This window comes from Papio anubis, chromosome 4 (genome assembly GCF_008728515.1).
Source record: "Papio anubis isolate 15944 chromosome 4, Panubis1.0, whole genome shotgun sequence".
Lineage (NCBI taxonomy): Eukaryota > Metazoa > Chordata > Mammalia > Primates > Cercopithecidae > Papio > Papio anubis.
This window is the reverse complement of record NC_044979.1, coordinates 177,183,127-177,210,598: the sequence shown is the minus strand read 5'-3', so window position 1 is coordinate 177,210,598 and position 27,472 is coordinate 177,183,127. Positions and strand designations below refer to the sequence as shown.

The 27,472-nt window shown below is 52.7% G+C and overlaps 1 protein-coding gene across 1 annotated transcript; it reads left to right on the top strand.

Moving 5' to 3' along the window:
• Positions 1-45: 45 nt before the first annotated feature.
• RIPK4 (receptor interacting serine/threonine kinase 4) lies at positions 46-26,695 on the top strand. The gene is made up of 8 exons (XM_021935498.2): positions 46-308; positions 9,262-9,553; positions 14,754-14,902; positions 16,824-16,873; positions 19,291-19,449; positions 20,198-20,301; positions 21,914-22,178; positions 24,056-26,695. The coding sequence occupies exons 1-8, from the start codon at positions 127-129 to the stop codon at positions 25,213-25,215; spliced, it is 2,361 nt and encodes a 786-aa protein (XP_021791190.2). The 5' UTR covers positions 46-126; the 3' UTR covers positions 25,216-26,695.
• Positions 26,696-27,472: the final 777 nt, after the last annotated feature.

Here is a 27,472-nt window from a genome sequence, read left to right as displayed (position 1 = left end):
TCACCCGGCGCTGGCAGGGAAGTGGGCGGGGAAGAGGGGCGGGGCGATCGACGGAAGTGACGTAACGGGGCGGGCCGCGCACCTGGGCACCTGGGCGGCCGCGGCGGCGCTGGCTAGACGCGCGCGATGGAGGGCGACGGCGGGACCCCGTGGGCCCTGGGGCTGCTGCGCACCTTCGACGCGGGCGAGTTCACAGGCTGGGAGAAGGTGGGCTCGGGTGGCTTCGGGCAGGTGTACAAGGTGCGCCATGTCCACTGGAAGACCTGGCTCGCCATCAAGTGCTCGCCCAGCCTGCACGTCGACGACAGGTGAGCGGCCCGGGCGGGGCGCTGGGGCGGGCGAGGCCGGAGCCGGGGTCGGGGTGTCGGGTCCTGGGGTCCTGCCTCTCTCTCCCTAACTCACCCCTGGAGCAGCTTAGGGGGGTAAACCAATTGCCGGCGAAGCCGCGGGACTCCGGCAGTGACCACTCGGCCTGTCCCGGCCGGAGGGGCGCGGGGGCTTTGGCGAGCCCGGGCGCGATCGCGCACATCGGGGCCGGGTCAGGCGGCTTCTCTGGGGTTCCTCGGGGGCCGCGTCTGCCCGGACGTCCGAAGGCGCCCAGTCGTGCTTCCTGACACTCCCCGAATGGCCCCGGTTTTTTGGGGTCTCCAGCTCGCCTTGCGCCTCGGACCCGTGCCCTTGGGAGGCGCGTCCGGCCCGCCCGGGACCCACCGGGGAGTTGCGGTCTGCACAGGGCTTAGAAAAATTGCTGTGTGGGCCTCTGGGCTTTGTGAGTGGAGTTAGCCTTCGTTCGACTTACTTAGTAATTTACGTTGGAACACAAATTGGTGTAAGACAGTAATTATTTCGGTCGGAAGCTTCGGCTTGGCTCGGGCGAGGTTTCCCGGGCGCCCGACGCTTGCGCGTTGGAACTCCAGGGCTCGGACCTGGCAGTGGGGTCCGGCATGGGGTCTGGGGTGTTGATCCGTCCACCCAGCCCCTTCTCGCCGCACACTCTCCTTTTAGCTGACTTAATTTCGAGACCGAACCGCTGGGGAAGGGCCTTGCGTTAATGCTCTGTGGCCGTGCCATGGGGCCCTCCTGCAACCCATTTTCTCTGTCCAAAAGTCAGAATGAAACCTGTCTGTACCTAGTACCTAGCAGGAGTGTTCAAGGTAACAAAGACGAATGGGAAGGACGCAGAGCCGCCCCTCTTAAATTCGGTGGGTCGATTGTCGTCTGTGCACAATTTGAGAGGTAGGGCGAATGTTCTTGAACAGCACCTTTTTGTTGTTGTAGATTTCACTGTTTACAGTTGATTTTGATGGTTTATATGTAAGGCTTAATTTAGCACATTTTAATTACTTATCCTTTAATGAAGCTTACATTCTACATGGAAGCTATGCTTGTATTTTACCTAGAGATTCCCTGGACACATACACTCAGAAGCGGCTACTTTTAAAAATACCATTTAGCCTTTGCTGCCTGGCAGACCTGGTTTTGAATGTTTGGCTGATTGAGTGATGGGGCCGCTAAGCCCCAGCTTCTCTGCAGAATCGTTGTGATGCTTGTGTCTGGGGTGGGAGCGCGTGCTGCAGCCCCATGTCGTGACTATGACGCCTCTGTGGATGAGAGACCCGTCCTCTCCCTTTGCATTTTCGTCCTTGGCTAGGAGACTACACAGCAGAGCTATTGGTGGCTTTTTGCCGTAACCTTCAAATGCAGTGTTTCTTGGAAACATCAATAGAGTGTCATCCAGTCACCACTAGTTCAAAGGTGAGATGCTGGCCCAGGCTGTGCACTTTTTCTCCCCTGCCCCAGATCCTGGGAACTTCTCAGGCCAGGAGGGGTGCTGTGGTTATTTTGATGAAATCCAAACCACTTTGAGTACCAGCCAGTGGTTAGGTTCTGAAAGGGAACCCTCTCCATAGGGGCATTCGTTTTCTCTCTTGGGGATGTGTGTCTGACAGTCTTGTAGTTGCAGCGAGCTTTAATCATCAGCGAAAATTTTAACACCACTTTCTTGTATTGGAAGAGCAAAGTAAACAAGCACCTCCCCAGACTGACTCACCAGCTCACATCCTTAGGATCTTCTGTTATTTCTAGCGACCAGTCCCCATATCTTGGGTGGCCTAGTTGGAGGGAGGCTTTCTACACTTGAGGCGGATCACTTAGGATATTGCATAGCTTGGTTGAAAAGTGTTTTGTACTTTAACTGGAAGCCTTTCCTGCCCTGCCCAAAGCAGACACGTGGTGGCATGTCAGGTGGCTAGGTCGAGGTCAGCATCGCCTAGCAGGAAGCATTTCACCTGCTGTGCTCTCCTGGGCCTGGTAGAGCAGGTTGGGGCTTTGCCGTGTGCAGCAGTGGCTGATCTTTCTGAGAAGATGGTCAAACCCCGGCTGTTTGCGAAGTTGATTCCTTTAGGTTAATTATTAACTGTATTCGGCTTGAGGTTCTTGTTAGGAATGTACATCAGTCCTGCTGTGCCTTAAGGTAGTTGCTGTGTCATGTGCCCTGCCAAATTTCTCAGTGTTTTTCTGACGAGCTGCCTCCCACCCCAGCCCCTCATATTTGCAAGATGTTCCCTGAATTGGGAGATAGGATTTTCCTGGGGTCTTTGTGTGCAGCCCCCAGCCCTGAACCCCTTCTGCCTAAGTCTTGCTTCTCTTCTCGGAGGGACAGCCCCTCTCACCCCTGCCACATGGGTCTGAGCCTTTTCCAGGCTGCCTGGGGTCAGTTATGGTCCTCTCCACTTGTTGCGTAGGAGCCACCACAGGTACAGGTGCAGGTGAGGCTGATTTTCACTGGCCAAGGCTGCTTGCCTCTCAAGGTGGTCTGGGGTCTCCTGGCTCCCTGCAGCTCCCCTGGGCCCAGCCTTTAGTCACCCCTTGGCCACAGCACCTGCCCAAGACTTCTTTGATTAGCAGGCTGTGCCAGGCCATGTGAGCATGCTTTTCTATGCAAGAAAGGTCGGGGGGCTGCCTAGCCCCTAGACACTTGGCAGGGCTCCTGGTAGTTCACAGGTGATACCCCACTGATCTGAGGTTCCCTTCGTCATGGGGCTTGGTGCCTCGGAGGGTCCTATGGGGTGGCTTTGGAGAGACAGCTGGCCTCCCTGGCTGACCCTCATTGTGGGGAGTCACAGGGCCTAGGGTGGGGTGTAGGGATGGGTGCTGTGACCAGTTTGGAGAGAATAAAGTGATCCCAAAGGCCCCGTTCTTCCCCTGCCAGCCACCCCGCGAAGGGGATGCTCAGAAGAAGCCAGTGCCTGCGGGGCGCCGGCTGGGAGCCACTCCTGCTCCTGCCGCATTCAGCCCTGGCTGGTCGGGGCGAGCCTGAGCAAACCCCAGGTTTGTAACAACAGAGCTGACAATTGGACAAGCCCATTTCTTGTCAGTTTTAAAAATAGCCGTGTGGGAACCCCTCCGAGGCTCCCTGGGAACATAATTGGATTCATGTGCAGAAGGCCTCACTGCGAGGCATCAGCTAACAGATGATGAAACACTTTTCCGGCTACATTTTCCCAAAGGTAGTTCCTAGGTTTCTCCTTAGGAGCTCTTTGTTACCTGAGCGGTCTCACCGCCTCCCCCACCTCCCTGCTTCTCACTTTTCCCTTCGTTTACTGCTTCTCCACTTGCACAAGACCACGTCCAGGGGTTGTTCTTTCCCCCTTTCCAGGTTGCGTGCTTCCAGGGGAAACCGCAGCTGGCCTGTTCCACAGGTCTTTGGGGTTTCTGAGCCTGGAGAAGAACCCTGGGACTTTAGGAAGTTCCTTTTAGAAATGGTTGGTGTGATGATATTTCTCGTATTTCTTGCTACTCCAGTGCCCTCCCTAGGAGGGGGAAATACACTTTGGCTAGCCCTAAATGAGGAGAAACCCGAATTCATGTAAGTGCTACTCATCACATCTTTAAAAAGCTGAACCACAAGTTGATCCTAATTAATGCTCAGAGATTTTTCATGTGGAACCCAAAACAGGGCCCAGGGGACTGTGGGGCGGGGGCTTTGCCCGTTCCTGCACGGAAGCAGAATTAGCAGCGCTTTCCTCAGCAGGCAAGGAGAGGGGAACAGGGCGCCACCCCCACTGAACTGTGCCTAAGCCTATCAGCGCTTGGAGCGAGGCACAGTTTTTAGGTTGTGTTTTAATTAACACCGGCGAGAGAGGGTTCTGGTCAACCCAGAAACGCTGACCTCACTGTCAACAGTAAGAAATGCGATTTGGAGACAGTGCGAACGTGACTATGTGATGTTCCATGCTCCCTGGCCGCCACCCCAGCACCTAGGCTGGATTCGGCATCTTTCCACGTCTTAAAATAATGATAATAATAAATCTACATTTCCTTTTGTGTGGTCATCAAAATAAGCCAGAAACACTGCTTAGAAGAACAAATGTATTTAAAAAAATAGTGCCATTGCTAAAAAGCAATTGGTGGGTTCTTTCTGTGCTCAGAGTACCTGAGCACTTCGTAACCTCCCTCCATCAGAGAAGCCTCTTCCTGCAGCTTGCCAGGAGGCCCTTTCAGGCTTATTGAATTGCAGATGCCGCTGGGCGACACCCGACCCCAGGAGGGCTGGAGCTTCCTAAAGCCACTGGAGTTTCCCAGATGTCACCTAGCGAGCACCTGAAGAGAGGCTGGAAGGAGGGGTCGTGTGGGTTTTGGCCAGTGGTTACTGGATGGTAAACAGTATGGAAAGTTTCTGAGGATATGCCGGTGCTTCTGAACGAAATCCATGCTGGTAGGCAAGAGAGCCGCTCCACCTCCACTCCTGGGCCTCAGATCTTCCACGGGGCGGTCCCAGGACCCCCTTCCTCAGCTGGAATCCTGTCTACCCCAAGCCAGTTTGGATCGTGCTGTCACAGAGAAGACACTTTTGTCCACGGAAACAATGACTTTTTTTTTCCAGGACAGCTGATTTTCCTCGTGGAAAATGTGTGGCCCGTGGAAGGGGGAAGTCGTGCTCGGCTCCCTTCAGGCAGTTGTGCAAAGATGGGGTGGACTCCGTTAGGAGATTCTAGCAGGGATCCGCTTTCGGGACCCAACCGGCAGCAGTGGCCCTTTTTTGTTTGTTGTTTCTTTTAAAGTAATGTAAATGGGGTCTCTGTTCTGCAGATAGGGCCCGGGGCAGGGAGAGTAAAGTACTTGCTGAACTCGGTGCGCTGGGGAGGGGTGTGCTCTGCCGCCAGCCCGTAGCTGTTAGAGTTGCTAATGAGCTCGCTCTGCAATCAGAAGTCACCTGAGTTTTATGTATTAAGCCCTTGGGCAAAAAGAAGAAAACACTATTTGCAGAGTGGCTCAGAGCTTCCACTTGATAAGCTACTCAGCCTTCCTTTGATTGACTTTGTTCTCAGAATACGTGTTTGTTATCAGTCAGCTTTGGCTTAGAGAGTTCACACTCAGAATGTCTACTAAATGTAGAAAAATGACCCTTGTGAATGGCCAGCCTCTAAACACCTGAATTGTCATTTCCTCAAAACCCTCCGGCAAGGAGGGCGTGCCTCACAGGGTTGCACAGTGGATGTGGGTCTGAGTCCTGTGTTAGGACTTTGGCCCGCTCCCCGGGGCAGAGTGTCTGGAGGAGGGAGGCCGCACTGGTAGGGGAGGGGCGGCAAGCTGGCCACATTTGAGCAATGGGAAACAGGCAAATCATAACTCTGATTCTTAACAAGACAGAAGACAGAAGCAGCAGCTGGTGCCATGTCCCAGTCCGACAGTTTGGAAGTCAGCGGCTGTTGCTGGGGTGGAAGTTGTGCTTGTATTCCTTTAAATAACAAATGAGGGCCTCAGCCAACCGGTGTTCCCAGAGGAGGAGAAAGGCCAGGAGCTGAGAGGTGTCATTTTCCTTCTTTGGTGAACGGTTTCATTTTAGCTGATGCTTGACATTGGCATCAGGCCCTCTTCTTTTTTTCCCAGTGCTCATTGAGACTGGGAACTGGGTTGAGAGTCCCCCCATCCCTTGATGGGTCCCAGAGCCTGGCCCACGCTGGTGGCTGCAGGGAGAGGGATTTCCCCTGGAGGGAGGGAGCAGCCGATGGTATGCTGGTGATGGGGCAGCTTTCAGCTCAGCCCAGGGACCCCCACAGGCCAGCACTGCACACTGGTGGGCATCTTGTTTTCCATTAATTGGTCATTTAACCAGAGTGCTAGGAAAAGCAGGCCATGCTACCCTCTGTTTTGTCTCATAATAATTTCACATTCATTCCTGATACCTGCTTCACTTGTTCCCAAGGCCAGTGGGATTCTTTGCTCCTTGAGTGTATTCAGACACACTCTTGACCTGCCCACCCCCCACACCCCCCCAGCTGCTTCTCCTGGGGTACTCCTACGTCCACCATGGGGGGCTGCCTAGCGACCCCTCGTACAGCTCCAGAGAGGTCCTGTAAGCCTTTCTCCTCCACATGCAGTCAGTGGACCCGTCCGGCAGATTCTTCCTACGGAGTGTGTGTGCTCTGCTGGCTTCCCCTCTCCGCTCTGCCAAGCCCAAGGGGGTCCACAGTGACCGCTCTGCTTTGCTGGCCTCCCGGGTGCCCCTGGACTCTGTGCAGGTCTCAGCCTTCCCCACTCTCTCAGGGGCCCTTTCCGACGCTGACTTCTGACTTTGGGTCTCTCTTGATTCTCCATAGCTCCCTGGACCTTCCTTTCAAGAGGCTTAGATTTTTCAACCACACTTCTCTTTTGGGGATAATTCTCCATCTTCTCCCTTAGAGGGTACACGTAAACCCCGTGAAGACAGGAAAGGGACCTCCTGTCTTTAGTTCTGACATATAGTGAATTCCAGCGAGCGCTTGCCAGTACACAGAACTGCTTAAAATAAAGGTCAGGTGAGTGCTAGGGGTACTGAAGTGGTGATTCTGGACAGTAGTAGTTTGTTGGCTGAAAATGCACTCACTTGGTTTACATCAGGGTTATTAAACTTGGCACCACTGGCATTTGGGGCTGAGTAATTCTTAGCCTTGGGGCTGTCTTATGCATTGTAGCATGTTTGGTAGATCCTTCAGTTGTGACAACCAGAATCTTTCCAGACATTGCCCAGTGTTTCTTGGGGGGTGAAGTTGCCTCTGATTGAGAACCAGTGGGGCTATGCCCTGAGACGCAGAGCCCTAGCTGCAGGGCTCGCATTGTGGGGGGCAGACAGACTGAGATCTCCAAGCCTTTGGTACCTGTCCCATGTATGGGAATTTCCACAGCAGGAGCTAAACAGTAGGATCCCTGGGTTCCTGCTGGCCTTTCCTGCGGGGGAAAGTGTTTTCACTACCGTAAGGGAAGCCTGGGAGGGGCTGAATCTCACAGGGGAGGTCAGATCATTAACAAATGGATGCGGTCTGTTGGCACTGTTTTGTTTTGGATTCTCCAGCAGGTGAGGAAATGGGAGCCACTGAGTGATTTCCCAGCACCTGCTCCAGGGTTTGTCACTGGGAGGGGCAGGCCTGTGTCCTGGCTGCAGAAGAGCCCCCTGCTGTGGCAGTGGAGACTGGGTTATAGGCAGGGACTTGCGCTGGACTCTGGATTCTGGGGGAATTACCTGAGGGCCACCCCGGCCAGCTGCCTTGTGTGGCCTGTGTGTGGACATGGAGCTGCTGGGTTTCCTGCTCTAGGAGGTCAGATCTCTCCAAGTGTGGTTCTGAACGTTTCCTTTAGGGAGCTTATTATTATATTATTAGAAAGCAGATTGGCCGGGGACAGTGACTCATTCCTGTAATCCCAGCACTTTGGGAGCTGAGGCAGGCGAATCACTTGAGTCCAGGAGTTCAAGACCAGCCTGGCCAAGATAGCAAAACCCCATTTCTACTAAAAATACAGAAAATTAGCTGAATGTGGCACACCTGTAATCCTAGCTACTCTGGAGGCTGAGGCATGAGAATCACTTGAACCCGGGAGGTGGAGGTTGCAGTGAGCCAGGATGATGCCACTGCACTCCAGTCTGGGCCACAGAGTGAGACTCTGTTTCAAAAAAGAAGAAGAAGAAAAAAAAAGCAGATTTTCCAGCCCCAACCTGGAACACATTCTCAAGGAGCGAGGCCTGGGAACCAGCATTCCAGCCAGCTTCCTGGGTGCTTTCTACCATGTCTGTGTTTGGGACTGCTGACCTAGATCCTCCATGGCCAGCGTGCATCCTCGGATTCAGCCTCTTACCCTGAACGCATTCTGAGACTTTTGACCCATGACACTAATACAGACCGTTGCACTGGGATTCCAGTCTGTGAAAACACAGGCTGTACCAGGGAAGTGGCCTTAGACCAGAGGTTGGCAGACTTTCTCCACAACGCGCTAGAGAGGCAACATTTTAGGCTTCGCAGGCCGCAGGGCCTCTGTTGCAAGGACTCCTCTCCCCTTTGAAGTGCAAAAGCAGCCACAGCCAGTATTTAAATGAATGGGTGAGACTTTCTTCCAGTAAAAGTTTATACAAACAAGGTGGCAGGCTGTGGGCAACCATTTGGCAGTTTCTCAAAATGTTACACATAGAATGTGACCAAGCAATTCTGCTCCTAGGTATATATCCAAAATAATTGAAAGCCAGGTCTCCAGGCGTTTGTCCCCCAATGTGTGCAGCTGTACAGCATTATCCACAAGAGCCAAAAGGTGGAAATGGCCTGCACCCACGAACAGATGAACAAAACGCAGTACATTTCATGCAGCGGAATATTATTCAGCCATGAAAAGGAAGTTTTCATATATGTTACAGCGTGAATAAACCCTGAAAACATGCTTAATGAAGCAAGCCAGGCACAGAAGGGCAAATTTTATATGCTTGCACATATATGAATTTGCCTAGAATGTAGAAAAGAGGTTACTGAGGATGGGGGTGAGGGAAGGAGTTACTGGTTAATGGGTGCAGACTTTTTGTTGAGGTTGATGGAAAAGTTTTGGGTATAGATAGTAGTGATGGTTGTACCATATTGTGAATGTGTGTAATGCCAGGGAATTGTACACCTGTGAATGGCTAAAATAATTAATACTATGTTATGTCTATTTTACTACATTTTATCTCTCTCTCTGTATATATATGTGTGTGTGTGTGTGTGTGTGTGTGTGTATAAAATTAGAATTTCCCTCCTTCTCACTTCTGATAACCCTGTGTCGCACAGGTACATTTCAGCAGCCTCAGGACAGAGATTCTGGAAAGCCCTGCGTTAGTGATGTGACAGTAAAGTGTGCCCCGTGTGTGTGCACTTAAGCCATTTGCTCAGCCCTCTGGAGCCAGTCGTCTTCTGGCCAGGTTGCTGTTCTGTGTTTGTGGCTGAGTGACCACTGCGTGTTCTTCATGCCTTTGAACTTTTTCAGGGAGCGCATGGAGCTTTTGGAAGAAGCCAAGAAGATGGAGATGGCCAAGTTTCGCTACATCCTGCCTGTGTACGGCATCTGCCGCGAACCTGTCGGCCTGGTCATGGAGTACATGGAGACGGGCTCCCTGGAAAAGCTGCTGGCCTCAGAGCCATTGCCGTGGGATCTCCGGTTCCGCATCATCCACGAGACAGCGGTGGGCATGAACTTCCTGCACTGCATGGCCCCGCCACTCCTGCACCTGGACCTCAAGCCCGCGAACATCCTGCTGGATGCCCACTACCACGTCAAGGTGGGGAGCCGCACGGTGTCCGAGGGAGCTGGGCAGGGGGGCCTGTGTCTTGGGGAGCAGGGCATCAAGCGGTGAAGCCCTGAGGTCAGGACACAGTCGGAAGAGGAGGTGGTTCTTCTTGGAGGAAAGAACTTGAAACCAAGGACTTTTGCAGCATGAGGACTCCAGGAGTCTAAGCTTGTCCTGGTCGGTATGAAAACCACACGCTGTGTAGCTGGAGGGTGGGCTTGGTGAACACGGGGGCTGTTCCCCCAAATCCTGGCATATGACTCATTCTGGAAAAAGATTGCAGGTTTGTGGGTTTTGGTCTTATGAAATCAGGTTAGAAATCAGCCCGTGGGCCAGGTGTGTCCTTGCGAGACCTCAGGCTGTGCAACGAAGGGACGCGTTTCCCTCAGTGTTTTCAGGAGCTCAGGGTGGTGGGAATGTGGGGGTTCTCTGCAGTGGGGTCCTCACAGTGCTGTGGAAACAGGCTGTGAGGAGGGTCTCGTTGCCTCTGTCTGCCCCTGCGTAGAGTGCGGAGGAGCAGCGTGCTGTATTGGTGCAAGGCCTGGGAGCCGGAGCTTGCTTTTGCTTTGCTGATTGGTTTTTGAAACAGAAAAGTAAGAGGGATAATATAACTGAGAACCAGCGTTGCTGCTGGGCCTTGGCAGGTGTTAGCATCATCACCTTTGCATCAGGGCTGTATTTCCTTGTATCTCCCGTGATGGCCTCATGGCTAGGGTTGTACTGTCGTTGACATGTGGTGGTTACACCTGGCACGCTGTAGTTTTTCCCACGTGGTGATGTTCACATGCTCTTGGGAGGCCCAGGGTGATATGCTGGTCTACACGACACTGGTGTCTGCCCTGGGAGTGAGGAGCCGAGAGCCATGTAATTCATGCAGGGGACAAGCAGAGAAGTCCCCGCCTGGCTTGGCTGTGCTACTATTCCTGGTGGCACAGCACTTCCAGGCCAATCTGATGGCTTGACCATTAATTAGGATAGACCTGAATTCAGGGCCCAGCCCTGCCCCTGAGCTCTTGGTGGGGATGGGAGTGGTGGCCCATGTGGCATGTGCACGGCCGCTCCCTGTGCCCAGACTCTGCGGCCGAGTGCATCTGGCGTGCCTTGCTCAGCCAGGGCGGCGGTGAGGAGGTCAATTTTTCACTTTGGGCAGTAATTATAAGTTGTCTCTTAGGTAGGTGTTGCCCAGTAATAAGATTTCAGCTAGAAGATGAAGCACTGTCCTGCTAAGTGAAGTAGGAAGTTGAGATAATGGAGACAGAAATCAAGTGACTGGGCTTGAGTGGGCTCTAGGGTGGCTTCCTGCATCTGCTCATGTTCTGGGACCCCTGGGATTCCCGTTTCCTGTGACGGGCAGGGCTGGGCCTCACATGCAGACCCTCCATTCCCGCCAACATTTATGGGCTCGTTTCTAGGTAGCTTCGACCCTGGGGCCCTAATAACTGGTAAGGTCTGCTGTGCAACATGCACTAAATACCAGAAAGGGCATGCCAGAGGCTTCACCTGCGGGAGCTGCCCTCATCCTCAGAGCAGAGGTGCAGAGTGGACGGTGGCCTCTGGTTCTTGCTGAGTCTCGGCTCAGAGTGAGTAAATTAGCAGCCAGGATCGTCCAGCTGTAAGTCGTGGAGCGGAGACCTTGATTTCCACCTGGCCTGCCACTGTGCTTGACATGAAAGAAACCAAATGACCACTGCACGTAGCGGTCACTTGGGGGCAGAGTATGTGACTTGCAGGCAGGGCTCGGAGGCAGCCCTGTGGGAGGGGGTGGGAGTGCTCCTGGGGCTGGGCCTTCACACGGGGTGGGGCTTTTCTGCACTCAGGAGTCGGGGGCAGGCAGCAGCAGAGCGTTTAGGTGAAGGAAACAGCCCAAGAGACGCAGGGAGAGCTCTGGGCTTTCTTGCAGGGTTAGCAGGCAGCAGGGCTTCCCTGTCTTTCAGGATGGCTGCAGCAGACAGATACTGCCTGGAAATGCTTTCTCAGGGAGGCTGCTGTGGAAGGCACACCAGGTGCTGGCCAGGAAGTGACGGACATCTCTGCCTGGCGCCCCTGGGACATCTTAAGGCTCTGTGTACCCTGACAGGCTGCAGGAAAGATTGCTTTTGTGTGACATCCTTCTTAATCAGGCATGTTAGTCACCATCAAGAAGCCCAAAAACAAACAGAAAAATGTATTTACATGACATACTTATTTTTTCTTAGAAATAGCTAGAGTGTTGGGGTTCTAAGAGTCAGCACCGTTGTTCCTGAAGACAAAGTGTGGAAGCTCTGCATGGACTGGCCACTGGGCTTCTGGGCAGTCCTCAGTAGACAGTTATTCAATGCAGGAAAACTTTAATCTAGAATTCTGAAATTAGATCTTAAGTCGCCATTCCAGTCCTGCCATTTGCCTCTGAGATGGGCTACCTCGGTGCCCAGGGCTTGATTCAAACTGAAAATATCACAGCAACTGTCTGCTTCACAAAGTATATAAATATAAATAGTATATAAAGTAATAGTATCAAATTACTACTTGATATTATTCAACATTAAATATACTAAATACCAATATTAAGATATTAGTTGGAATCAGTTTCAAGTTAAAAATGAAATAACTTGGTTTAAAATCTCAGGCTGCATTTATATGTCCAGTTAGCCCAGAACAGACGCTTTTCAAAGGGTCACACGTGGGTCGCGTTCTGCTCTGTCTTTCTTTTAAAGGCAGCAAAGCCCCGGCAGGCCACTTTTTTAGTCTTGACAGCTGGACCTTGAAGTTGAAGGGCCGTGTGCTTGGGGGCAGCTGTGAGCCCTCAGCTCTTAGAGATGCAGAGTCGGGTGCTGATGATAGTGTTTGTAAGTGTGGAGGCATTTGCTGGTCAGAGTGGATGCCACAGTGGCTCGCTGTTAAGGACACGGGGCAAGGGGCAGCTTGGGTGGGAACATGAGGAAGGGTGGAGGGGAAATGCAGCTGGCCTGGGGTCTGAGATGTGGAGGGAGGAGAACACAGAGAGTCAGCAACCCTCCCAGAATTCTCAATTCCGAGCTTGCATTTTGTTGCCAGAGGTTTTGCAGGGAATTGCTGCTTATTTTCTTTTCACCAAGTATAGTCTGAGTGGCTGGCTCTGTCCGACACAGAGAGGAGGAGAAAAGGCTGCAGGGCTGGGGAAGCACCAGGCTGGGATCTCTGCCCCAGTCCCTCTCATTTTTTCTTTTCTTTCTTTCTTTTTTTTTTCCCTAATGATCCCAGATGTCATTTAATTTTCACAACAAAGCTACAGGAAGGGTACTGTTATTGCCTCCTTTTATGAAAAAAGGAAACAGGCACAGAGAGGCTAATCGTCCAGGACCACAGAGCTACTAACTTGTACAGGCAAGATTAGAACAGTGAGTCTGATCCTTAACTAACCGTGAGAGGGTGATACTTTTTTCCTACATTCAGCCATACAGGGGGATGAAGTCCTATAAATTGTGTGATGCTTTCGTTATTATTGTATTTTATTTTACTTTTCATTCCGGGATACATGTGCAGGACGTGCTGGTTTGTTACATAGGTATATATGCGCCATGGTGGTTTGCTGCACCCATTAGCCATCTAGGTTATCATCTAGGTTTTAAGCCCTGCATGTATTAGGTGTTTGTCCTAATGCTCTCCCTCCCCTCTTCCCCTGTGCACCGACAGGGCCCCACATGTGATGTTCCCCTCCCTCTGTCCATGTGTTCTCATTGTTCAACCCATTTCTGAATTTGAAGGCTTTCAAGCCGCCAATCACTGTTGAACTGAAACTTCCTGTACTCGAGCTTATTTGGAGAGTTAGGACACGTTGTGTCCCAGTGTCCAGCTGCCGCCGAGGTTTGCACAATCGGGTGATGGCGTTCCTCTGGGGAGCTGACGCTTTCCCTGGGGTGCAGAGTGTGGCTCTCAAGGCGGTGCAGGCCTGAAGACCCTGGGAGAAATGGAAGTGGGAGGACATGAGAGCCGCTGGGGTTGGGGCCTTATCCTGGTGCTCCTAGCTGCAGACGAGGAGGGCCGGTCCCTGCTCACAGGCCTTCCCCCGACCTCCCTGCAGATGTGCTCAGGATCCCTGGAAGCCCGAGTCATGGGTCATAAATTCTCCCTGCTGTTTGGTGCTGATGACAGCAGCCCTATTGGTTCACCACATGGGCACGGCCAGCCCAGAATTAAGGCCTGACTCAGCCTCATTTCCTGTCACTCCATGGGTGTGTTCGAGAGGAGCTCAATGAAAAGGATTTTTTAAAAAATCCATATGCCTTGAAGGAGAGTTGAGGGCGGCACTCCCCCTGGATCAAGAGTCCTACTAATGCTAATGACTTGTGGCTTCATCCCACACATGGTTTTCAGCAGCTTCAGAGGGGACTGAGTTACACTGGAGAGGGGAGGACAGTGGCAGGAAAGGGGATGCCCCTGAGAGAGGTCAGGCCAGGGGTCTGTGAAGTCTCCCCAGTGAGCTCCAAGGTCACCTTTGCCCGAGGGAGACCTGGGACCTGCCTCCCCCGAATGCGGACGCTAAGGGCATTCCTGGAGGAGCTGGTGGCTGGTGCTCCTTGGGGCCTGGGCCCTGCCAGCAGAGGTGTTTATCAGACCTTTGCTTGAACACGTGTGTTTGAAGCAGCCAGCCAGTGTCTGATCACAAAACACTCCAGATGGACGGGGCTGCGAGGCGTGTGTGTTGTTTGCTTTAAAGTTTAAGCTTCTGAAGGTATGTTCCCCTTTAAAGGACTTGCAGCCACTTGCCCGCCAGCCTCCCCAGCTGGCAGGTTGCATAACCAGCTCCCCGGCTTCCCGAGGAGCAGACCTGATCTTTACATGTGTCTCTCTTTACCTGAACCCTCTAAGGCTTGCTTTTTTCCCTTTATGCCAGCTCAGCTGGCTGTCAACCACAGTGGCAAACATGACGCCTTACAGAAGGTGGATTCTAATTCTTCTTGAGTTCTGTCTCAGAGAACTCCTTCCTTACAGTACAATTCTTTAACCTGCCCGTCAAATGTGCTGCTCCTATGCCTCCGGGCTTGCTTCTGCCCCAGAATCTGTCTCCCTCCCTGCCTGGGGCAGGGCTACCTGGAGAGGCACAGACATGGCTGTCAGGGGCTCTTGGAAAGCTCTCACCCACCCTCAGATTGCAGAGGGCAGCTTTTGATAAAGCATCATAAAATGTCACTGTTGAAGGCTAATGAGCCCTGCTCTGATGGCTGTGTTGCAGATTTCTGATTTTGGGCTGGCCAAGTGCAATGGGCTATCCCACTCGCATGACCTCAGCATGGATGGCCTGTTTGGCACGATTGCCTACCTCCCTCCGGAGCGCATCAGGGAGAAGAGCCGGCTCTTCGACACCAAGCACGATGTATACAGGTGTGTGACATGCCACCCCCATCCCCTCTGGGTGCCAGGGGCTCTGAACCTCAATGCTTCATGCCCTGAGCTGCAGCTTTCAGAAGGGCCTCTTACTGCCACTCAGAAATGGGATTCAGGCCAGGTGCGGTGACTCACGCCTGTAATCCCAGCACTGCGGGAGGCCGAGGCGGGAGGATCGCTTGAGTCCAGGAGTTTGAGACCAGCCTGGCCAACATGGTGAAACCTCATCTCTACAAAAAATACAAAAATTAACCCAACATGGTGGTGTGCACCTGTAGTCCCTGCTACTGGGGACTGAGGTGGGAGGATTGCTTGAGCCCGGGAGGTAGAGATTGCAGTGAGCATGATTGCACCACTGCATTCCAGCCTGGGCAACAGAGCGAGACCCTGTCTTTAAAAAAAACAAAAAACAAACAAACAAACAAACCAAAAAAAACAGAAAGGGGGCTAAGTCCACATGAAACGGGTGGGTGCTTGTAGAGTTCAGGGATTTCTTTGCTGTGAGTGTCGCTGGCCAAGGAGGAAGAATGTTCCTGGGTCCATGTTCAAGCCAGGCTGACAGCTCTGCCCTGTCAGAGCCTTGGTGATTTTATGACCCATGGGCTTTATGGCTTGTCTGTTGGAAGAACCTGCTGCTTTCAGTGGTCTGGGTGTCTGTACACATGTGTGTTTGTACTTCCCGAAATTCACTCTGATTTTGTGAGGTGAGCAGCTCATCTTCTTCATGGCACTTCACCTTTGTTGGTCAGAGATCACTCCCCAAGTCACCTGGTCCCTTCCTTTTTCAAATTGTAAAGGTCTTAATCACACAGACTTCTTGGAGAAGAAAAGTGGGCGGGAGCATGTGAGCCAGCACTAAGCCTCCCGTTGTGTCTCTTATCCTGCAGCACTGTGACTCTGATCCAGCATTTGAGCTCTGCCTTTTGGTCACTGCCACCAGCAGCAGCCCAGGCTGACTGGTTTGACAGTAGCCATTGTGCATGTGCTTAGCTGGGGCTTTAAGCTGAGAGTTGCCTGGAAGTGTCACTTTGGAGACTAGTCACAGCTTGTAGAGTTAGGGGAGAGTTAAGATCCTCTCCATTTATTTTAGAGTTTGGAGTTTCAGCTTTTGAACCTGCCGTTTGAACTAATTTTTGATAGTAAATTCGGTGTCTATAGACAGCCACTCTCACCAACTCAGTGCTCCCTGGAGGCTCAGTTTTCAGACTTCTGTTTTTCTTTTCTTCTTCTTTTTTTTTTTAAATCAATTTGGGCACCTTTTTTGGTGTATCCAGAGTAATGTGCATGAACATATCCTTCATATATCTATATATTTCTAAGCAGCCCCCGAAAAAGGCTTTGGGGCGTTTGGCTGTATTGCCTCCTGTGTTTTCTGTGTGGTTTCTTTAACAACCCTCTGACAATGAAATGTCAGCAAGCCTCAGTTAGGAACGCTGAAATCTCAGCAAGCCTAAGTTAGGAGCCAGAATCCATGTTTTCAGAGAATGAAATCATTGTTGGGGGAGGGGGACATGGGATTTGCCCATCATTCATTCATCCATTTCTTCAGTAAATGCCTGCACAGGTGCTCTGTGCCTGGTGCTTGCGAGGAGATGACAGTGAGGCACACAGGTGCTGTTCCCCAGGAGCTCATGCCCCATGTAGGGTGGCACCCTCTCTGGGAGTCCCTCAAGCTGCCTGAAGATTTGTAGCCCAGTTGACGAAGTTACTTGAGTCTGTCTGACATCTGAGCTGTCAACATGCTGGGCTTCACTATAGAGAGTTTTCTCTTTTTAAAAACAGGAGAAATATCTCAGTGTCATGGCTCTGTCTTTGGAAGGCTTCAGAACAGGTTTCTTCATGCCTCTTGCTGTGCATGAGCGCTTTCGGCTTTGAGTCTCTGGCTGTCAGATGCTAACGTGCCTGGTTTCTCTTCCAGCTTTGCCATCGTCATCTGGGGCGTGCTCACACAGAAGAAGCCGTTTGCAGGTGAGTGGAGGTGTAATGTGCTTGTCTTTCCTGGAATAATGGGGGGACACCTTGTTGTCCTTTCTCTATCCTAAAACAGAGCCTGTGATCCACGCCGCCATAGGTGCTGCTCTGTGGTGTAATTTGCACGCGGGAAAAGGCACAGGTCTGAAGGGGCCTGTTCAATGGAATTTTTGTAGGTGCCAGCTAGTTTTCTTTGGTTTTTTTTGGTAGTAAAATATATATATAACATAAAATTGGTCATGTTAGCCACTTAAAGTGTTTAATTGAGTGACATTAACTACATCGGCAGTGTTGAACAAGCGTCACCACTGTCTAATTCCAGAACATTTTCATCATGCCAGAAGGCAAAGCCCATGGCCATTCCGCAGTCCCTCTCCCTTCCTCCTGCTCAAGCCCCAGCAACCACTCATCTGCTTTCTGTCTCCATGAGTTTGCCTGTGCTGGTATTTCAAACTAATTCTTTTTTGTTTCCTTTAAAAAAAGTAATAAAATACACATAACAAAACTTAGCATGTTGACTGCGTGAAGCGTACAGTTCAGGAGTGTTATGTCTGCCCACGTGCTTGCACAGCCAACGTCCACAGCCGTTCAGTGTCATGGATTCGCATGCGGAAGCAGCGCCCCTGCCCAGCCTGAGAGCTGTGCTGTTTCCTTCCCCAGCCAGGCAGCGACCGTTCCAAACACCATCCTCAAAGTTGTCACACCTTGACTTACTTATCATAAAAATCTAGGACTTTTTAGCTTTGTTGGACAGATTCCCTTTTCCTCTAAAGGCATTTCTGGGCTACTTATGATATTTTGTGGTGTGACCGAAAATGTCTCAAAATGAAGATGAGAGTCAAGGCCTACCCCCTTGTTAGTTGGGGCTCAGACTAGGAGCTGATGTATGGGAAAGGTGATGGGGCGAGAAGAGATCTTCTCAGCATCGTAAGGTCAAGTATCTTGGCAGCTTTGAAAGAATGCCAGTAGAAAGCACGGAACACGTTCTGCCAGGCCTCTGCCGGCCGGTGTCTCTCTGTGTTGCCTGACCACCTGTTGCCTTTCTTGCCTTCTGTACGTTCTCCCGCACAGTGCCTACGGCCCGAATGCTTGTGAAATGTGACGGTGTCTGATAGATGAGGGGGTCTGATAGATGTGACACTCGAAGCTAGGCACAGGGGACAGATCAAGGCTCAAGTCCCTGTGCTTTATTGCTGAATATGCCTAGTGTTCCATTATTGGAACGCTAAGCATGTGGGAATTATTCATATCCTACTGCTCAAGGTCATCACCAAGGTCTGATTTTTCAAATTCAAAAAGTTGCAGCCTCAGGCATAAACGGGTTAATAGATAGGAGGGGGTTCCAGGTGCAGGAGAACAAGACCTCTCCCCAGCTTTTCCAGTCTGCGTTTGGCAGCAGGACATATTCCAGGTGTTTACTTCAGTTCACTTTCGTTTTATTTAGAAGAGCTGTTGGTTTTGGAAGTCTGAATAATCATGGAAATAGCCTGTTAAATACTTAAGGTATTTATTGCACAAGATTTAATGGGAAAGTGGAGCAAAACATCGTATGGAATCCTGGCAGCTGTGGGTGATTCTCGGCGGATTTTCCACACCTGCTGGGGCACACGGCCTCTCCAAAGAGCTGCCATTCCATGGGCTGACGTGTTTGTATCTGGAGCGCAGAGAGGGCTGTTGGGAACAAGAAGCTTGGAGTCCACCTTGAGGGTTCCAGGCTATGCAGAAAAAAGAACTTGGCCCACTGGAGGTTACCCTGAACCCTTCCCAGTCAGGGTGGAAGTTGTGGCCATAATAATAATAGTATGCCAGAGCCCATGCATGCTAGTGAAGGCAGTCAGAAAGGACAGGTGCGGCCCCACATGGTGAATTGAAGGGAAAGAGCCTTCCCACACACCTCAGCCCTGGTGCAGCTGCAGGGGAGGCCAGCTGGGGGGACCTGAGCTTGGAATTGGAGTTGGAACTGAGGAAGACTTCTTCGCCATTGTAGAGAGAGTTGGGTCTCTGTGGATGCAGGACGCTGTGGCTCCTTCATGGTGTGTGAACCTCATTCCCTTTGCTGGCTTGAGCTGTTGATGGAATGAGCCTCATAAGATATTGTTCTCCTTTGAACCTCATCTTCCTTTGGGTGGGATGCCGAGAAAGATCTCTGTGACCAAACACACTGACTCCATCTGGTAGATCAGAACCCAAGGAAAGAGGTCGATTTCAAAACCAGGAAACTAGAGAGCACGGTGCCCCGTGAGGATGAGGGTTACAGGAAGCTCTGGCTATGAAACGGGAGGGGAAGCTGTCTCCCTGGGATAGTGTGGGGATGGTCCCACCGTGGTCCCCGGCAAGTGTGTCATTTCCTCCCAAGAGCGAGACGCTGCCACCCAGCCCTGCAGAGCCCCTGACTCGCATCCTTCCCTTGGCAGATGAGAAGAACATCCTGCACATCATGGTGAAGGTGGTAAAGGGCCACCGCCCCGAGCTGCCGCCCGTGTGCAGAGCCCGGCCGCGCGCCTGCAGCCACCTGATACGCCTCATGCAGCGGTGCTGGCAGGGGGATCCGCGAGTTCGGCCCACCTTCCAAGGTGATTTCCCCAGGGTCTCCCCAGCACGGTCTGTGGGTATCACAGGAGATAGTGGTGACGGACAGGACAGGGTCAGGGACCAGGCCTGGGTGAGAAACGAGGCATGTAACAGGTGGGCCGAAATGAGCCCTGCACAGATAGGTTGGCCCCAGCACCTGGCTGTGGCCTCTGGTACTCAAGGCTCGGCCACAGCAGCTGGAACTGAGTCGCCTCCAACCATCCATCCCCTGCTCCCCGCCAGGGCTGGGCTTGCTGCCCAGAGGAGTCTGTATGGGAGTCTGAAGTTCAGGTGCAGCCATGCTCTTCCCGGGGACTCACCTGGCTGGTGGCTGGAGGTGTTGCCCTTGGGGAGTTGACTTCCTGGGACTGATGTGTCTCTGGCATAGGAAAGTCACCCTGATGAGATGGAAACTGCTGCATTTAAAGCTTACGGCAGGAAAGGGGATGAATGGGGAGCTCCTCCGCCAGGTGCTGGCAGCTCTGCTCCCTGCAACTGGCAGGTGGCGCTTTCCCGGGGAAGGCTTCTGCTTTGAGCCTGGTGAGGCCTGCAAATGATTACCAACGGGGGGCCTGGGTTTGGCCAGCAAATCGCCCATGTAGGGCCCCTGGGCTTGCCTGGCGAGCTCAGCCTGGGCCGAGGCATGTGAGAAATCCCCCAGCTTGTGGAGGCCCTGCCTGTGTTTAAATGGAAGGCTTGTGTACGCAGAAGTTATCATCCGAGTGACATGTCCCCTTTCTTCCCCACAAGAAATTACTTCTGAAACCGAGGACCTGTGTGAAAAGCCTGATGATGAAGTGAAAGAAACCACTCACGACCTGGACGTGAAAAGCCCCCCAGAGCCCAGGAGCGAGGTAACGGGCCCTTCCCACAGGGGTCTTTTGTCTCCTCGGCTTCCAGGCAGGCTTTCCAAACCCCTCCTCCTCTCTGCAGACTCCTCCGCGCCCAGACCACTCTCCCTCTCTTCTGAGCCCATCCCGCAGCCAGCTCCGTTAGAAGTGTAGGTCCCACGGGGGCTCAGGTCCACCTGCCCGACTGCATCCCCGCCCCACCTCCTGTCTGTGATTCTGCATGAGTAGTGTAAGGGCTTCCCTGACACTAAATAGCCACTCATTGGATGTGCGTGGAACCACGGGGATCAGAAGGCCCAGCCCCAGACGGGGAGGGAGAGCTGGTGTCTGGGTGTCTTTGCACCTCTGGTTCGGGGATCCAGTCCCTTTATAGCTGCTCATAAATGGTCTGTACTCTGATGAGTGTCACCTAGGTGATTTCAGATGTGATAAGAAGTTCCAAGTGCGAGGGCTGGCTAAATACCCTTTCAGGTGATGAGACTGGAGCAGACCTGTGAGGCAGAGCTAAGTGAGCTTTATAACGTGTTATCTGGTGTTGGGCAATTGATCCCAGCCTGTTGGTGTGAGCTCAGGAGATCAGGAAACATGTAGGGCGCGCCCACTGTCTCAACATAAAGTGCATGCGTGCCAGTGAGTCTGGGAGCAAAGGTGCCTGGGGGTTGCTGGTGAAGAGGCAGACCTGGGCCCTGATAAGGGAAAGAAGGCAACCAACATGTGGGGGTGGCTTGGTACACCCAGCAAGAGTGCGAGACATTGAGCCGTCCCACAGAGGGTGGGGATTTGGGGCAAATAGGTGTGCCTAAGGGAAGAAATGTGAAATCCTGTCAGATTCCACTTACCCACCAGAAACCTGCTGCCCCTGCAGTCCGTGAAGCGAGACCCTTTATAAGGTGTCATTGGTGTGCGTCGGATCGGATCATCCCTCATCCTTGTAGCCGGGCCCTTCCCCTTTCCCTCGTCCCCACACAACCCCCAGGCCAGCCCCACGTGGTTCCGCGGGCAGGTCGCAGTTGTAGCCACGTGTGGGGGTCCTGCCCAGTTCTTGTCTGTCCTCTCGTTTCTGCCAATGCTGGCCTGTGCTGGGCAGCTGTGTCCCGCCACGCATGCTTCACACTCTGCAGCTTGACATTGCCTGCCTTTTGTCTGGGTGACGCTGTGCGCAGTGCTGCTGAGCAGATGGCACCCAGAGCTGCATGAGGCTGGATTTTGCACTTTTATGAAGTCGATCTTTCCTTAAAATGTTTCTGGGCTGGGTGGAGCCAGCGCAAGTCTTTGTTGCTCCAAGTCTTTGAGCTCCCTGGCGCTGTGCGGGTGCGTAGTCTGAGCTCCCCGGCGCCGTGCGGACGTGGCGTCTGAGCTCCCCGGCGCTCTGCGGCTGCGGAGTCTGAGCTCCCTGGTGCTGTGCGAACCGACGTGGTGTCTGAGCATCCGGGCGCTGTGCGGAGGTGGGGTCTGAGCTGGGAGACCAATAAGTTATCTGTGTTGCTTCCAGGTTCCGTCCTTTCTCCCCCACCTCCCTCCCATGGCCCACCTTGCTCTTCCGTGTTTGTGTCATGGGCGGGCCATGCGGGTTATGGCAGGGTCTTCACCCACCCCGTCTTCGGCATCTTCGCAGGTGGTGCCTGTGTCTGCCAGGCTCAAGCGGGCCTCCGCCCCCACCTTCGATAACGACTACAGCCTCTCCGAGCTGCTCTCACAGCTGGACTCTGGAGTTTCCCAGGCTGTCGAGGGCCCGGAGGAGCTCAGCCGCAGCTCCTCTGAGTCCAAGCTGCCGTCGTCCGGCAGTGGGAAGAGGCTCTCGGGGGTGTCCTCGGTGGACTCCGCCTTCTCTTCCAGAGGATCACTGTCGCTGTCCTTTGAGCGGGAGCCTTCGACCAGCGGTAAGTGGGGACGTCTCTTTGTGTCCCGGGAGATGCTGGGCTCGGCGAACAGTTGACTGGACTCAGTGAGCAGCTAAACGGAATCAAGGGGAAGTTTCTCGACCCAGCAATAATTCTTTGTGTTCTCTCTGTCTGAAGTAATTAATTTTGGGTGTTGGGCATTTGGCTCCATCCTATGTCGCTTAGCATACGTGGGGAACAGGCCACACCAGTCCATGCAACAGTCTTGCCTGTGCCAGTGCCATGGGTAGAGGCTGACCTCTGGTCTACAGATTGGAAACCCCATGCAGTGCAGTGAGCCCGGCGAGGAGCTGAGCCCCACTCCCTGGCGGGCCTCCTGTCTCCAGGATGGCAGTCCCACAACCCTCTGCTCAGATGCTGCTGGGTACACACCCATGCCTTCGCATATGTGGGCTCCCCATTCACGGTAGTCCAGGCCTTGTAATGTGTTGGTTATCCTTGGAGGTTTTAACACCAGGCCACCTTTGCAAATCTCCTGTTAGGGAGGAGCACTTCTCACTTAGCGAATCTTATCTTTTTATGTTAATTTTGATGGCTTTTGTTTTTGGAAGGTGCTTTTTTTCCTATCCCTGCCCCAGGGTGCTGGGCCTGGTGGTCATTCTGGCTTCCTCTTTGCCAGCTGCAGTGGTAAGCTGTGGTCCTGCCCTATTCCTGAAGGGGCTGCAGCTCTGATGGAAAATACAGGGATTTACACTCAGGGCTACAGCCACGGGGGCTGAGGGCCAAGGCTGTGATCTTGGGGGGAAGGAGAAGTTGGCTTTTCCTGGTGGATTGGTACATCCTCTTGGAGGCAAAGACTTTTCCTGGATCTTACAGACCTCCTGGGATTTTTAGATTAGAATACTGGGGGCAAAAGAGGGTGTCTTGGGTTAAGGAAATGCTACATAGACACAGTGGGGAAGACCTGGTGTGACGGCAGATAAGCAGTAGGTGATGGGGTTGAGGAAGAGAGTCAGGGCCAAGTCTAAGACTGGGCAGAAAGAAATACCACCATCTCCCATGGAGAAGTACATTCTAGAACATTCTCTTTGGGTCTAATACTCTGAAATGGCGTATCGTCTTCATGCTCGAGAGAGGATTATTTTACTTGCTCTACTCGGAATACCAGTGTTCAAACACCAAGCCTGACTGGGAGGGTTCCGTTTTCTTAACACCTTAGCACCGCCACCTTCCAAGTCCCCATGTGTTTCACATGAGGGTGGAGGAGAGTCTCATTTCAGGGACTCAGAATTCCAGGCACTACAGTAGGATTTTTGTGGTAAATGCAACTTTTCATCCTGAGTGCTGGACTAACGTCTTTCTGAAACAAGAGGCTCGGTCCCTTCAGGATTATCATAGCAAACTTCCCTCTTGACCTCCGCAGGTCAGGAGATGCCACTTCAAGGTGGGGCAGGAGCTGCAGCAGCCCCTTCCAGCTCTGGGCACCAGCTCTGCAGGCTGCTAGGCCTGGGGTGTCTGTGGTTGGCAGGTGCCAAGGCTTCCAGACGAAGGGGGCTCCGGCCTGGTCTTTTAGTCTGTGCCCTTTTTCCTTCTTTCTTTAATGAAGGAATGTTTGCAGTCACTGCCATCTCTAGGCACCAAGGCGGTTCAGCACCCCACAGGACAGCGAGAGTGGGTTTTATTCTGCAGACCAACTAACGAGCACCTGGAAGACATTCGCTGGCCTGCCCCGGGGCTCCCACTAGGACTGACCTTAATCAGGAGGCACAGATAATGCTCAAACATGGTCAGGTTTCCAGCGAACAGCCTGGAGGCCTTGGCACTCCTCCACCTGAGCGCCACAGCCAGGCTCCCAGAGACGCTGCGTCCCTGGATGTGCAGCCGCGCTCTGACGCTTGCCTCTCCTCTCCCTGCAGATCTGGGCACCACAGACGTCCAGAAGAAGAAGCTCATGGATGCCATCGTGTCTGGGGACACCAGCAAGCTGATGAAGATCCTGCAGCCACAGGACGTGGACCTGGCGCTGGACGGTGGCGCCAGCCTGCTGCACCTGGCGGTGGAGGCCGGGCAAGAGGAGTGTGTCAAGTGGCTGCTGCTCAACAATGCCAACCCCAACCTGACTAACCGGAGGGGCTCCACCCCGCTGCACATGGCCGTGGAGAGGAAGGTGCGGGGTGTCGTGGAGCTCCTGCTGGCACGGAAGATCAGTGTCAACGCCAAGGACGAGGACCAGTGGACAGCCCTCCACTTTGCAGCCCAGAACGGGGACGAGTCTAGCACGCGGCTGCTGCTGGAGAAGAATGCCTCGGTCAACGAGGTGGACTTTGAGGGCCGGACGCCCATGCATGTGGCCTGCCAGCATGGGCAGGAGAATATCGTGCGCATCCTGCTGCGCCGAGGCGTGGACGTGAGCCTGCAGGGCAAGGATGCCTGGCTGCCGCTGCACTATGCCGCCTGGCAGGGCCACCTCCCCATCGTCAAGCTGCTGGCCAAGCAGCCGGGGGTGAGTGTGAACGCCCAGACACTGGATGGGAGGACGCCCCTGCACCTGGCTGCACAGCGCGGGCACTACCGCGTGGCCCGCATCCTCATAGACCTGTGCTCCGACGTCAATGTCTGCAGCCTGCTGGCACAGACACCCCTGCACGTGGCCGCGGAGACGGGGCACACGAGCACTGCCAGGCTGCTTCTGCATCGGGGCGCCGGCAAGGAGGCCGTGACCTCTGACGGCTACACTGCTCTGCACCTGGCTGCCCGCAACGGACACCTGGCCACTGTCAAGCTGCTCATCGAGGAGAAGGCCGATGTGCTGGCCCGGGGACCCCTGAACCAGACGGCGCTGCACCTGGCTGCTGCCCACGGGCACTCGGAGGTGGTGGAGGAGTTGGTCAGCACCGACGTCATTGACCTGTTTGACGAGCAGGGGCTCAGCGCATTGCACCTGGCCGCCCAGGGCCGGCATGCACAGACAGTGGAGACTCTGCTCAGGCATGGGGCCCACATCAACCTGCAGAGTCTCAAGTTCCAGGGCGGCCATGGCCCCACCGCCACCCTCCTGCAGCGAAGCAAGACCTAACTGGCTGCCTGTGGAGTCCAGGGGTCCATGTGGGGCTCTTGTCCTGTCTTCCTCATGGGGATGGAACGATCCTGCGTGGGGCCCTGTTGTGGCTTGCCTAAACATTGACCAAGCGGAGGTGACATGGTGCCATCGGGAGGTGGCTGCTGCTGACCGGAGTGTCCCCTCCAGGCGAAGCTGGCTCAGGTGCATGTGCCTGCTCCATCACCGATCTAGGCACCTGCTGTCTGAAAGGACCGTGGGTCAGAATCATTTCGTTGTGCTCCTAATGGGCTGCTGAGGCTGGTCTCTCCGTGATGAAGCCCCAGGCGAGGAAGCATCCACTCTCCTGAGGCGAGCCATCTCGGGCCGCTGGAGCTCACCAGTCTTGAGGGAAGAGGTGCAGGAGAAACTGTGTTTTTTATCTTCATACACAGCAGTGGACAGAGAGGCCTGTCTTAAAGTTTCCATGGAATTGTTTTATAAAATATCTTAGGAGATGAATGCCTTATCAGCTGCTGCTTGAAACCTGTTAAAAATGTTCATAACATTGGATAGTCTAGTCTGTAAATGATGACTAAGTAGTGGGGTTGGCTTTGAAAACAATGTTTTATGCAACAAGGAGTGAATGGTAGCAGCCAGCATTGCGGGACGTGTGTGTGGCCAGCTCTTAACCATTCCAGTCTGTTACTTTGGTGAGTCCTTGTGGACAACCACACACACGTGCTCACATGGTACTAGCTGCTGTTCATTTCTCATTGTCTAGGGTGTTTTGGGAACTCTAGAGCCACAGGCATAAGAGTCATTAAAAAAATTCTCCGTTTGTAACCTCAGTCCTGGGGACTGAGGCGAGCCCCCTCAGGTCGCTGGAGTGCACCAGTCTTGGGGGAAGAGGTGCAGGAGAAACTGTGTTTTTTATCTTCAGAGACAGTATGAAGATAGAACTATGTAGTATTACCTAGACATGGACAGTATTACCTAGGTAGATGCACTGCTCATCTGCGTCCTTTCCAGCTCTCATTTTTGGTAGGTGATTTGGGATAAGGATAGTGTTTTGGGGTTATAGGGGGAGGGTTTCTGACCTGCTTTGCAGATGTGCATCCGCACCTCAGCAGTTTGGGGTGTGGCCCCAGGGCGGTTATTGGATGTAAAAGATGCGGCCCATCTAGTCTCGCAACTTAACTATTACCTGTGTCCCATAGGGTGCCTTCCTAATACTGTTATTAGAATAAGTTTGTTGCAGAACGTGACCCTGTGTGCAAACATGTACCGTGGCCTGGTATATGATAGAGATTGATATTAATGTACCATGTATGTTAATGTGAATCTGTGGGCAGGATACTTTTCCATGACAGGAAATATCCAAGCTGTTAAAACTGGCTATGTTTTAATATGCCTCATTTTGCCTTTACTGTGTTATGCTACTATTGTGTGGACTGCATGAGGGACGAAAAGTTCCATTTGGTGTCAATAAAGCAAAGTACTTGCCTGCTTTTTTGAAGCTGGTTGAGACTGCTTTTTCTTATCAACAAGCTCATGTAATCTGATTTCTGAAAACCAAAGGCTTGAGGCAGTGACAGAAGCTTGCAGATGGCCTTCTGGAAGGGCCCCTGTGTCCTGAATTAACCCAGGCCGTGGGGCCGTGAGAAAGCAGAGGGTGGAGCTGGGCGTCGTCCTCTGCCTGGGTCCCTCCACACACGGGTGATCCAGTCGGGGAGAGAAATGTGTCTGGATGAAAGCTCCCAACACTAAAGTTTTTATTGAAATGTTATAGTTCTTATGTTCTGTATTTTGAAATATTTTCATATTGCAGAAAAGTGACAGGAATAGTACATAGAACTCTGGTAACCCTTCAGCCAGATTCCCTGTTTGCTTATATTTGATTGCATTTGACTTTCTCATCCACCCACCTACCTGTTTGAGAGTAGGTTGCAGACAGTGTGCCCTGTTACTCCTAAATACTTATGTGTACATTTCCTAAAAGCAAGAGTTTCTCCTACATCACCCACAGTTTACTCATCACATTCAGGAAATTAACATTGGTACAATATTACCATCGAATCCACAAATTCTCTTCAAATTTTGCTAATTTTATCTCAAAACTGTCCTTTATAGAAGAAGAAAGTTGAAAAACACAGCAGCACCTCTTTTTTTTCACTCTGGCCTGGGACCCCATGGTGTTTCAATTGCCATGTGGCTTCCGTTTTCATCAATCCTCAGTTCTGTCTTCTCTTTTCTGACTTTGAATTAACTTGTGACATGAGGCTCCTTCATGGGT